Source organism: Lynx canadensis, chromosome C1 (genome assembly GCF_007474595.2).
Source record: "Lynx canadensis isolate LIC74 chromosome C1, mLynCan4.pri.v2, whole genome shotgun sequence".
In the NCBI taxonomy this organism is placed as follows: Eukaryota; Metazoa; Chordata; class Mammalia; order Carnivora; family Felidae; genus Lynx; species Lynx canadensis.
Window position 1 is genome coordinate 191,629,583 of NC_044310.1, and position 13,808 is coordinate 191,643,390.

General features: G+C 39.5%; 1 protein-coding gene across 1 annotated transcript in view; it reads left to right on the forward strand.

Annotated features, from left to right (window-relative positions):
• ZDBF2 (zinc finger DBF-type containing 2) overlaps window positions 1-13,808 on the forward strand; it is a 154,580-nt gene that overhangs the window by 14,856 nt on the left and 125,916 nt on the right. The window contains 3 exon segments of the mRNA XM_030323765.2: window positions 4,791-5,374; window positions 5,377-9,678; window positions 9,681-12,067. Of these exon segments, the coding sequence (XP_030179625.2) occupies window positions 4,791-5,374; window positions 5,377-9,678; window positions 9,681-12,067 (7,273 nt within the window).

Consider the following 13,808-nt stretch of genomic DNA (forward strand, 5'->3'; position numbering starts at 1 on the left):
GTGTGTATTGTCTTTTACTATATAGAAATTAAACATTTTGGCATAATTCGATACAAGGGGACTTTTCCTTTATGGCTTCTTTCATGACTTTTCCTTCATGTCCTTATTTCTACTTTTAAATATTAAAAAAAATTTTTTTAATGTTATTTTTGAGAGAGACAGAGATAGAATGCGAGTGGGTTGGGGCAGAGAGAGAGGGAGACACAGAATCTGAAGCAGGCTCCAGGCTCCGAGCCGTCAGCACGGAGCCTGACGCGGGGCTCAAACTCACAAACCATGAGATCATGACCTGAGCCGAAGTCGGATGCTCAACGGACTGAGCCACGCAGGCGCCACTACTTTTAAATATTTTTAATTTTCCTGGAATTTGTTTTTATATGTGGTGTGAGGTAGGGCTTATTATTATTATTTTTTATAAACATATATTATCTCCACTGATAAAATGTCACGTTAGGGCCACCTGGCTGGCTCAGTTGGTAGAGCACAGGACTCTTGATCTCCAGTTGTGAGTTCGAGCCCCACATTGGGTGTGCAGATTACTTTAAAAACAAAAAAATGTCAACTGTAACATAAGCTAAATTCCTGTATTTTTGTATCTATATATCTGATTTTGAATTCCATTTTCTTACCTTGAGGTTTTTTAATCTCATGTAACATATTATGTTTATAAGCATTCTGAATTACAGAGTTTGCTTTTTAAAGTTTCTTCTCTCTTCCCCTCTTATCTAGACATTGCAGGTTTTTGTATTATTTTAGCCTTCTTGAAAATCAGCTCTTGGTTTATTTTTGTTTTCTATTTATTGGTTTTTCTTTTTCTTGTTTCCTCAGATTTCCTAGGTGGGGGGGAGTTTGGTTATTTTTTTGTTTTTTTTTTTTAAGTTTTTTTTTTATTAAGTTTATTTATTTTGATAGAGAAAGAGCGAGCACAAGTGGGGGAGGGACAGAGAGGAGAGACAGAATCCCAGTGTGGAGCCCTTTGTGGGGCTAGAACTCACAAACCTTGAGATCATGACCTGAGCCAAGATCAAGAGTGAGATGCTTGAACTGTGCCACCCAGGTGTCTTGGTTATTTTTTCTGTCTTCCTTAATTAATTGCTCATTTAATTCATTTGTGTCTACCAAATCCTTTATTAGTGGAAGATTTAAAAGTGTGAGGTTTCCATTTTGATCACATTTCATAGATTTGATATATAGTTTTTAAATTTTATTTATAGATTTCAGAAACGTAGCACAAGAGTTATGTAAAAGGGGTTTTGAATCTTTAACGGTTAGGTTTTTAGAGGGCTTTTTGGTGTAAAATGAGTTTAAAATGAGTAGAAATGTAGATTGTGGTTTAGTTGTTAATTTTAAGCATGTGCAAATACAGTTGTAAATCAAAGCATCTAGATGGTGAACCCTATAACTTTTGGGATTTTGCCTAATTGTTTGATTTTATGATACTGCCTTCCTCTTCTTTGCCAAACGTTACAAGATTAATTTTATTTCAGATTGTTGTGACAGTCTTTAAGACAAATGCATGGGGATGGTCTTCAGGGGTTCTGAGAAACTAGGGTTAAGTGGCATTTCTCCTGCAGTTTTATTGATGAGAATTCAGAAGTATGAACAATTTTGGAATTTTTTTGCCCCGTCATATGATTTCTGATATCTGGGTTAACTTTTTAATTTTACAAGTACCAAAAAAAAAAATGTTATTTTAGTGTTAATCATGGTAAATTTTCAGGGGAAAGAAATCATGATATTTATGATATGTTAAAAAAAAATTGTGGGGCACCTGGCTGGCTCATTCAGTGGAGCATGTGGCTCTTGATCTGGGGGTTGTGCGTTTGAGCCCCACGTTGGTTGTGGAGATTACTTAAAAATAAAAAAGCTTTAAAAAAAAGTTGCATGTGACTGACACGTATATACATTTCTCTTAGGTGATTGAGGCATCTCGCAAATTGAAAAATATTTAATAAAGGTACCTTTTAGGTGTTAATGTATTTTTAAAAACTTATTTTTAATAGACTACATTTTAGGACAGTTTTAGATCAACAGAACACTTGAGAAGGTAGTACACAGAGTTCCTGTATACCCTCCCCATCTAGTTTCCATGTTACTAACAACTTACACTGGTATGGTACACTTGTTACAATTAATGGACTGGTATTAATACATTAAGTTCTGTAGTTTATTCGGTATTCTTAGTTTTTACCTAATGTCTTTTTCTGTTTCAAGATCCCACCTAGGATAACCATGTTCCATCAACTTGTCATGTCTCCTTAGACTCCTCTTGGCATTTTTAATTTTAATAGACATTGCCAGATTGTTGTTCATAGAGATTAAACTAACCTATACCTCTACTAACAATGTATTAAAGTGCCCCCGTCATGACACCCTTGCCAAAACAATGTGTTGCTATAAACACTGGGGTGCTTGTAGCCCTTTGAATTAGTACTTTTGTATTCTTTGGGTAAGTACCTAGTAGTGCAGTTGCTGGATCCTAGGGTAGTTCTGTTTTTAACTTTCTCCATACCGTTTTCCAGAGTGGCTGCACCAGTTTGCATTCCCACCAACGGTGCAAGAGAGTTCCCCTTTCTCTGCATCCTCGCCAACACATTTTATTTCTTGTGTTGTTGATTTTAAGCCACTCTGACAGGTGTGAGGTGATATCTCATTGTAGGTTTTTGATTTGTATTTCCCCGATAATAAGTATCTTTTTGTGTGTCTGTTCACCATCTGTAATGTCTTTGGAAAAATGTCTGTTCCTGTCTTCTGTCCTTTTTTTTTTTTTTTCAATTGGATTGTTTGTTTTTGGTGTGTTGAGTTGTAGAAGTTCTTTATATATTTTGGATACTAACCCTTTATCAGATATGTCATTTCCAAGTATCTTCTCCCATTTGGTAGGTTGCCTTTTTTTTTTCTCTAACGTTTGGTTATTTTTGAGAAAGAGCGTGCGTGCGCCCCCATGAGTGGGGGAGGGGCAGAGGGAGAGAGGGAGACACAGAATCCGAAGCAGGCTCCAGGCTCTGAGCTGTCAGTACAGAGCTCACAAACCTCGAACTCACACACCTTGAGATCATGACCTGAGCTGAAGTCAGACACATAACTGACTGAACCATTGAGGCACCCCGAGTGGTAGGTTGCCTTTTGGTTTTGTTGATTGTTTCCTTCACTGTGTAGGAGCTTTTCTTGGATGAAGTCCCAATAGTTTATTTTTCTGGAAACATACCTAGGAAGAAGTTGCTCTTAACTGATGTCAGAGACGTTGTTACTGTCTGTGTTCTCCTTTAGGATTTTAATGGTTTCATATCTTACATTTAGGTCTTTAATCCATTTTGAATTTATTTTTGTGTTTGGAGCATTATCTCCAATAGCCAAGTTACGGAAACCGCCCAAATGTCCATTGACTGATAAATTGGTAAAGAAGATGTGGTATATATATACAACGGAATACTGCTTAGCCACGAAACAGAACAGAATCTTGCCATTTGTAACCATGTGGATAGAGCTAGAGAGTATTATGCTAAGCGAAATAATTCAGTCAGTGAAAGACAGATACTGCATGATTTTACCATATGTGGAATTTAAGAGACAAAACAAACGAGCATAGGGGACAAAAGAGAGGAGAGACACGCCAAGAAACAGACTCTTAACTATAGAGAACGGATGGTTACCAGAGGGGAGGTGAGTGGGAGGATGAGTGAAATAGGTGATGGGGATTAAGGAGGGCACTTGTTGTGATGAGCACTGGGTGATGTATGAAAATTCTTGAATCACTATATGGTACACCTGAAACTAATATATGACACTCTATGTTACCTAACTGGAATTTAAATAAACACTTCAAAAGAAACGACAATGTGTTAAGATTTGTGAATTCACAAACTAACATTTGTGAATGATTACTATTTTCCGGGTCTTTTAAAAAATGCTCTTTACGTAGCAAAACTAGTGTACTCCTCAAAACAATTTCTTGGGGGAAAATAATACTGTATTCTTCCTCTAGGAGAAAACCAGAGCCTGGAAGGTGAAGTGACTGATGTTAAACTTTTTACTGTTTACCACTCTGATATATGGCTTTTTTTTTAAGAACGGTTTTTCATGTTTAGGAGCCATCTGTATTGATTTTATTCTTTTTTTTTTTTTTTTTTAAATTTTTTTTAACGTTTATTTATTTTTGAGACAGAGAGAGACAGAGCATGAACGGGGGAGGGGCAGAGAGAGAGGGAGACACAGAATCAGAAGCAGGCTCCAGGCTCCGAGCCATCAGCCAGAGCCTGATGCGGGGCTCGAACTCACGGACCCGCGAGACCGTGACCTGGCTGAAGTCGGACGCTTAACCAACTGCGCCACCCAGGCGCCCCGATTTTATTCTTTTTTAATTAAAGAAAAAGTTTTTTTTTAAAGTTTATTTTGAGAGAGAGATTGCGGGCGGGGAAGGGGAAGAGAGAGAGGGAAAGAGAGTCCTGAGCAGGCTCTGTGCTGTCAGTGCAGAACCTGACTTGAGGCTCGAACTCAAGAACTGTGAGATCATGACCTGAGCTGAAACCAGGAGTTGGACACTCAACCAACTGAGCCACCCAGGTGCCCTGCCATTTGTGTTTATTAAGTAGCAATTGGCGGAGCTCCCTCCATCTCCTGCACTGATTTACCTACCTGAAAACACACATAGTGTACAGCCTCATGGGATTGCCTTGATTCTTTGTCCCCTTAACAACTGGGCCCAGGACGCAAAGAAAATAACCTTTATTATGCCTTTACCTTAACATTCTATTAGAATATATTTATGGATTTTTCTCCTTGCTTTCTAGATCAATGCAAAATGAGAGACTTCTTACGAATACTGCGTCACCTACCGTGTCACCTACTGCGTCACCCTCTGAAGTGGTTCCTGTTGATGATTGTATTTCTGAAGAAATGACTGATGATGCTGCTGGTGTCAAAGGAGAGAGCTCCCCCAAGGGTTTTGAACCTAGTAAAGAGTTACATTCTAGACCTAGTAAATCTCAGGAATATATACAGGGGGTTTCAGTTAGACCATCAGTTATCCAAAAACTGGAGAAGGGACAGCAGCAGCCCTTGGAGTTTGTTCATAAAATTGGGAGTGGTGTGAAAGAATTTAATCCAGTTGGTATTGGTCAAGCTACAAATAATAGACAGAGCTTAATATGTCCCTCGGTGATTTCTAGTGCTCCTGCTAGTTGTTTACCTGGAAGTTCCTATGACAGACCGGTTACAACTAAAACGACTAGGTCACCAGCAGCAGCCAGTTTGGGTCCAGTCAGAAAATGTGACCCAAACAAAGTTGACAGATACCTTGAACAGCCAGACAGGGGCTCTAGAAATTCTGTGCTATCGTCCAATCTAGAAACTTCTTCAGTTTCATATCAGAAACCTAAGAATCAGACAGAAAATCTTTATGTACAAATTCAGATAAATTGATTATACGGGAAGATGTAAAGTCTCAGTGTAAAACTTTGTCAACTGGCGCTAAAGTCCGTGAATTTATGGGTACTGAAGGCTCTTTAAAATCTGAATCTCTTTCCAAATTGGCTGTAAACCAAGCAATCAATGTGAATAAAACTGGTATGCCTTCTAATAAAGGACTCTTTGAAGATGCTGCTGCAAAGCACCGTGAGAAATTCTTTTCGGGTATGGATCAGACCCAAGAGGAAAAGCATTTGGTTTTTAATAAGTCAGCCTTTTTGGAACAGAAGAGCTCAGTGATTTCTGAAACAAAGTTTGCTCGTGGCTGTCTTCAGTCAGCGTGTAATCAACCCGAAGAGGCTGCACAAGACCTTTGGAAGGAAGAGCAAGTTGACCAAGAAGATAAAAACTATGAATCGAGAGCTTCTGAAATGAGTTTTGACTGCAGTTCTTTTCATTCACTGACTGACCAGTCTAAAGTGACGGCCACAGAAGTAAATGTTTCAGAGGAAGTATATGCTGATCTGCAGTGTAAGAACGATAAATCTTATGCTTCTGAAGTAAGTTCTGATGGTGCTGGCTCTCTTCAGTTGGCTACCAACCGGACTCAAGTAATTGTTAAAGGTGTAGGTGCTCAGAAGGCAAAGCCTGTTAGCCTGGTTGATGAAAGCTATGAATCTAGTGATTCTGAGATTAATTTTGATTGTGATGCCTTACTTCAGTCAGCTGATGACTACCCCCGACAGCCTGCAAAAGAAGGAAACCTTTCTAAGGAGGAACACCTTGACTTGGTTGATAAGAACTATGGATCTAGTAGCTCCGAAATAAGTACTGATTCTGCTTTGCCTCTTCAGTCGCTGGGTGACCAACTCCCAGTGGCTGTCACAGAAGCAAAACTTCAGAAGGTTCACATTGGCTTGGTTGATAAGAACTATGGATCTAGTTGTTCTGAAACAAGTACTGATAATGATGTTTCTCTTCAGTCAGTAGTTGACCATCCCCAACTGGTTGTCAAAGAAAGAAACCTAAAGGATAGGCATGTCTATCTGAAAGATAAGAGCCATACATCCAGTAGTGCTAAAGAACATCTTGATTATGTGGTCTCTCTTGACACAGTGACGGATGAATCTCAGAGGGCTGTTGAAGAAATAAGTCTTCTGGAAGAGAAGAATGAACCTGTGGATATGAACTATGATTCTCATGGTTCTGAAATGAGTTTCCACACAGATGCTCGATTAATGGCTGGCCAATCAGGAGTAATAGTTAAAAAAGTAAACCTTCGAGAAGTACCTGTTGACCTGGAGGATAAGAGTGTTAAGTCTAGCAATTCTGATCAGAGTTTTGATTCTAATGCTTCTCTTTATCAATCGGTTAGTGATCAGCGTCAAGGGGCTCTGGGTGAAATAAGCCTGAAAGAGTTAAATTTTGATATGGAAGTTAAGAGCTATGGATGCTCCAGTTCTGAGCTGACTTTTGAATCTGATCCCCCTGCTAGGTCAGGTACTGAGCAGTCTGAGATGGACATTGAAGAAATAAGAAAAAGGCACATTAATTTGGAAGATCACTGTGGTTCAAATAGTTCTGGAATAACTTTTGATTCTGATACTGCTTCCCGCTCAGGAGGTGACCAGTCTCAAGTAGCTATTTATGTGGAGGAACCTAGTCCTCTGGAAAATAAGACTCCTAAGTCTTGTGTTTCTGAAGTAACTTTTGACTCTGGCATACCTGTTCAGTCGGGAATGAATCAACCTGGGCTAGCTGTTAAAGAAGTAATCGTTCAGAAAGAAGACTATATCCACTTGGGAAGGAAGAATGTGGAACCCAGTGGTTCTGAAATAAGTCTGGATTTTTATGTCCCTCCTCATTCAGTGATTAACTCTCCTGAAATAGCTTTGGAAAAGCTAAATCTTCAAAAAGAAGAGCAGATGTATCTGGAAAGTAAGGTAAATGAACCTAGTGTTTCTGAATTAAGCTTGGATTATATTTTTCATTCAATTACTGGACATTCTAAAGATCCCCTTCAAGAAGTCAACCTTCAGAAAGAAGAGCACATACACTTAGAAAATAAAGGTAACGGACCTGGTATTTCTGAAATCAGTTTGAAACCTGACATGTCTTTTCATTTAGTGACTGATCATCCTAACATAGCTGAACCTGACATGTCTTTTCATTTAGTGACTGATCATCCTAACATAGCTGTGAAAGAAACAAGCCATCAGAAAGAACACATAAACTTACAAGATAAGGAAAGTGAATTAAGTGTTTATGAAACAGGTTTGGATTCTGGTGTCCACCTTCATCAGTCAGTGACTCAGAAGCCTGAAATAGCTGTTAAAGAAATATGGCTTCAAAAAGAAAAGCTTGTTAAATTCAAAAGTCAAAGTGCTAAATTTAGTGGTTCTGAAACAGGTTCTGATGTACCTCATTATTTAGTGCCTGAACCTCAGATAGCTGTCGAAGAAATCAGTGTTCAGAAAGAAGAACATGTTCTAGAAAAGCGTGACAAATACAGTAGCTCTGGAGTAATGTTTGATGCTGATGTCCCTCCTCAGTCAATGACTGAAACACCTCACATCGCTGTTTTGAAGGAGGACCGTGTTGACCCGGAAGGTGAAAGTACTGGATCGAGAGGTTTTGCAATAAATTTGGATATCGGTGCCCCTCTTCATTCAGTCATTGGTCAACCTCAGCCAACCCTCTTGAAGGAAAGAAACGTTCTTCTGGAAGATAAAAACAGTGAATCTAGTCATTGTAAGGTAAGATTTGATTATGGTGACCCTCTTCGGCCATTGACTGGGCAATTTCAGGAAGTGGTTAGGAGAACAACCCTGTGGAAGGAAGAGGATATTGGACTGCAAAATAAAGTGTTTGAAACTAGTGGTTCTAAATTAATCCATGGTTCTGGTGTTTCTCTTCAGCCCGTGGCTGATCAGCCTGAAGTGGCTGTTAAACGAGTAAACCTTGAGAATGAAGGTCATGTGAATGTGGAAGATAAGCACAGCCAATGTAGTGGTTCTGAAATGAGTTTGGATTCTGATTTCTTGGTTCAGTCCATAGTTGATCAACCTCAAATAACTATTTTGGATCAGGACCATATTGAGCTAGAAGAGAAGCACAGTCGGTCTGGTGGTTCTGAAATAAGTTTTGATTCTGAGGATCCTCTTCAGTCAGTGGCTGACCAGGTTAGAAAAACCGTTAAAGAAATAAGCCTTTGGAAGGATGAAGTTGATGTGGAAGATAAGAGGGATGAAGGTGATGTGGAAGATAAGAGGGATGAAGGTGATGTGGAAGATAAGAGGGATGAATCCAAGGGTTTTGAAATTGTGTATGATTCTGATATCCTTTTTCAGTCAGTGGCAGGCCAAACTGAAGAAGTCGTTAAGGAGATCAACCTTTGGAAGGAGCACGTTGACTTGCAAGGGAAGATTGTGGAACCTATTGGTTCTAAAATAAATTTTGATGCTAATGAACCTCTCCAGTCTGTGGCCAATGAGATTCAAGAGGCTATTACAGCAGAAATAAATCTTCTGAGGGAAGGGCATGTCTGTCTGGATGATAAGGGCTATGAACCCAACGATTCTGAAATAATTTATGTTTCAGATATCCCTCTTCAGTCAGTAGTTGAGCAGCCACACATTTTGGAAGGGGAACATGTCAACTTGGAAGATAAGAGCAATGTTTCTTGTCCCGAAATAACTTTTATTTCCGATGATCATCTGCAGTCAGTGGCTGACCAGCTTCAAAAATCTGTTAAAGAAGTAAGTCTTTGGAAGGAAGACCGTATTTACCTGGAAGATAAGAGCTATAAACTTGGTGACTTCGAAGTAAGTTACGATTCTGATGTTCCTGTTCACTTTGTGGCTGATCAGTCTCCTCTGACTGTCAAAGAAATAAACTCGCAAAAGAGGGGTCATACTGACCTAGAAAGTAAGAGCTGTGGACCTAGTGTTTCTGAAATAAAATGTGATTCTGGTGTTCATTTTCAGTTAGAAGTTGACCAGTCTCAAGTGGTGTGCAAAGAAATAGATCTTCCGAAGGAACGGCATCTTGGCATGGAAGTAAAGAGTAGTGAACCTAGTGATTCTGAAATGATGTGTGATTCTGATGTTCCTCTTGAAATAGTGGTTAACGAACTTCAGGTGTCAGTTAAAGAAGCAAATCTTCGGAAGATGCTCTTTGTGGACCTGGTGACCAGTGATAGTGATTGTGAAGTGATTGCTGAGTCTGATATCCCTTTTCAGCCAGTGATTGACTCCCCTCACATGACTGTCAAAGAATCGACTGTATAAATACGGAAGATTTTGATCTAGGTGAGTGCTGTGACTCTTGTGATTCCGAAGTAGGATATGTTTGTGAAGCGTCTCCTCCATCAATGACAAATGAACCCAAAGAGACTTTCAAAGTAGTAAACCAGAAGAAAGACTATATTATTCTCCAAGAGTCCAGCTGTGAGTCTTACGGTTCTGAAATAAAATTTCAAATTGATCCCCCAGATAGGTCTGTGACTTACCCATTGCAAGGCTCTGATAAAGAAATGGTGACATTTGTTGACTCAGAAGGTAAGAGTTGTAGACCTCATAGTCCTAAGACACACTTTAAATGGGAAGACAATTCTGAGCCTGTGACTAGCAAACTTCAGAAAGCTGATAAAGGAAGCAACTTTTGTCACAGGAAAGACGAAAATACTGGCCGAAAAGATAAGCACTGTGAATCGAGGGGGTCTGCGGCGACTCGCAAAGCCTCTCCTGGGTCAGCAGGCCGTCAAAGGGCTGGTAAAGGAAACCCGAAGTTAAAACATGCAGATCGAGAAAGTAGGAGCTGCGAACCATGCGGTTCTGGGATGAGTTTTCAGTGTGATCGCTCTCTTCAGTCTGATAGTGGCCAGCCTCAACAAGCTGTTAGTAAAAAGGAAGGATTTAAGAAGAGGTCTGTGGACCTAAAAGGAAAAAAAGGCGATTCCCGTTCAGGCCCTGTTCTCAGGGTTGCTTCTGTAAGGAACCGGGAAAAAGCAAAGGAGGTCGTAGAAGACAATCCCGATGAACCAGTTCTCGAAGCCTTGCCTCATGTCCCTCCTTCATTTGTAGGCAAGACATGGTCTCAGATAATGAGAGAAGATGACATGAAAATTAACGCTCTGGTGAAGGAATTCAAGGAAGGTCGTTTCCACTGCTACTTTGATGACGACTGTGAGACCAGGAAAGTAAAAAAAAAAAATTTGAATAAAGGAAAAAAGATTACCTGGGCTGACGTTAGTCAGGACACTGCAGCAATTCAAGTTTTTTCAGATGGTGATGATAATGCAGGTGGCATTTCAGATACTGATGACTTTTCAGTGGCCTTAGATAAACCTAGCCATCATCCTACAGCAAAGAGGCCTTATGAACAATCCTGGCGAGTGGCTTCTCGATGCCAGGCTGTAAAAGTCAGCCATGGAACTCAAACCAATCTCACAAAAGAGTCAGCGACGAAAGCAAGTGGACCAGAGGAAGACTCGCCAACAAGGAAGCGTTTACTTTTACAGAAAGACAGAAAAATGAGAAACAGAGTGCAAATTGGAACACTTGAATTTCCTGAAACATGTACTAAAGTTTTGAAGCCTTTGCAACCCAATGCCTTAGTCTATGTTATTTCTTCAAATATGAAGTTTCAAAATGGTGAATCCTTCAACTTTGCTAAAAAGTACCTTGGTGGCAGAAGTAGTCGAGATGTTAGCATACAGTACAAATATAAGCGGAGGTCCTTTGATTACTATGACCCATTGAATAAGAAAATTGTAACGAATCCTCCAGAATCTGACAGAAATAACTGGCTTCAAATTCACTTGAGCGACCTAAGCTCCAGTTCAGATGAAGATGGTCCTGCAGAAGGCTTTGATCCAACAGGCATTTTGACGCTAAGAGATGAACTAATGGCCTATCCGGGGGCGCGTATTTCTCCCGAACGTGTGCCAAGACCAGGGACTTCGAGTGCTAGTCAAGTTCCATCGGGAAGTAATTTCCAGTCAACTCCTGTAGGCGGCGATGCTGCCAGAACCTCCCCCAAATCAGCCACACGGAAGATACTGGAAGGTAAAAAGAAGATTCAGAGAAGGAAGATGAAAACTAGCAAGCCAGGTTTCCCCCAGAAGGTTTATAAACCAATTATTCTCCACCAAAAACCGAGAATCGCTTCCGAAAAACCGTCCATTTGGATTCGGACCAAACTAAGTGATATAATTAGGAAGTATATTTCAAAATACTCTGCTTTTTTGCGTCGCAAATATCAGTCCAGGAGCGCCTTTATTCGACTGCATCTTAAGAAAAAATGCGACGTCACTAAATCAAAGAAGGCGAAGAAACCAGCGAAAATGCCTTTGGGCTCACCGGCTCCCTCGGGGCCGCCGGGGCCACCGGTTCCCTCGGGGCCACCGGGGCCGTCGGTTCCCCCGGTTCCCTCGGGGCCGCCGGTTCCCTCGGTTCCTTCGGGGCCGCCGGTTCCGTCCGTGGCGGCTGCTGAGGGGCAGTTGGGAGCAGTCCCTAGCTGTTCTCCCAAGCCACCTGTGCAGAACTCTTGGCCCGCTGCAGGAAGAAAGCGGAATGGTACTAAAAAACGCCCTAGGAAGAGAAGAAGAAAGCCTTTTAGACCTGTTAAAATATATGCTTTGAGAAGCTTATATTCTCAGGTACCGTACTCTGATAGGATGAGGACTCGGCTGTCAGACAAATCGCCAGCTAATGAGGCCACCTAGAAGCGTTTCCGTTCAGGCTAGCTGAGGATTCGGTACTTCACTTGAAATACATTTTGTGCACATAGCTTTCCCAGCTTTGGTGGAAAAATTAACCTTCAACTATTTTGCTACAGACATTATTTTTCAGAACTTTTGTAATTCATTTAAAATTCGTGTTTAAGGTCCTTTTTTTTTTTTTTTAAAGATTCAGACACATCCTTTGTCCATTTGCTGTAGAAGAGCTTCATTTTAATTTATATCCATAATTTAGCAGAGGATACATTTTATCTCCCTCAAATCCTGTCCCTCTTATTTATTTTTTATGGTTGTATCTCATGTCAGCAGGTTATCATATTGCAAAAATGAATGTGGCAAACATTAAATGGCTATCTTATTTTTACTTTTTAAAAATTGGAACAAATGAACATGTACTTACATTCTGTGTGTTTCAGAGTGGCATTGTCAATACCGTATTCTAACTGGATAATTAAGGAGAAACTATAATTATCTCAACTTTTGAATGAAGCTGATTTAAATAATCAGAAACAAAATATAATTTATCTTTTAAAGCATTCAAGAAAATGAGATTCCATGATCTTTAATCGAGTTTTTAAAAACTGCCTAGTGATTTTATATACATAAACAGAAACTCCTCCTGCTTCATTTAAATTGGATCTGCAAGTCTCTAACTTTCCTTATTTGGACACACGCACATATACAATGTCTGTAGGCTTTTCTTTAGCATTATTAGATCTTAATGGGAAAATGATCTTGCCAGTGTAATCAATGGTTTCTACCACCTTTATTCCCCTCCACCTCAAGTGTTGGTGGTTTATTATGAAAATCTGGGTTATCTTATGGCCTTACCTCTTCAAAATATTTCAGCCACTACCATATCTTTTTTTGTATCAGTTTGAACTGAAATTATTGGTTTGGTAATTTGGGCAGACCATTAATTGTCATTAACAAACTATTTGTAATCTTACTATTTCAAAAGATCTAGTGAAACTGATGACCTACACAGAGGCCAATTTTTCAAGGGAAAAACTACATATTTGTACGTTAGTTTGACTTTCCTTAAACTTGCTATCTGATTTTCATAGTTCAAACAAAAGATGTTAAGCAGTTTGGGTCTGAGATACTCAGAATATGTTTCGATCCTTTATTCAGAGACACTGGTCCAGTTGGTACAGATGCATCCAATTATCCTATTAAGACAAGGATCCCGGATCCTATTCTATCATTAATGTTAAAGGAAACACGAATTTCAACTATATTGTACAAACCATATTTAATTGAAACTAGATCAGTGTACCATGATTTCAGAGATAAAAATGTGTTACTTTAGAATTAATGAAATATAGTGTAACAGTTGGTGTCTAAATGTAGTTTTATTTCAGGGGCCATTTTTAACCTGTGGGTATGTTATGATGGTGTTCTGTTGTAATTTCTTTACTTCTAAATTTAAAAGTTATTCTGTTGAAAAAAAATGGACAAATGTTTATATTTTTAGTTGCAAAGCAACTTCAACCCTGCTTCCTATACAAACCTATTTTAATTCCCTTTCTTAAGACAACATTATGGGCCACTAGTTTAAAATAATCTTCCAGTTTTCGTTTGGAAAGCAAACTGTCCTACTGATTAGGAAGTAAACAAGCAGCTAATACGTAAAAATATTCTATTTGTGGGTATTGGT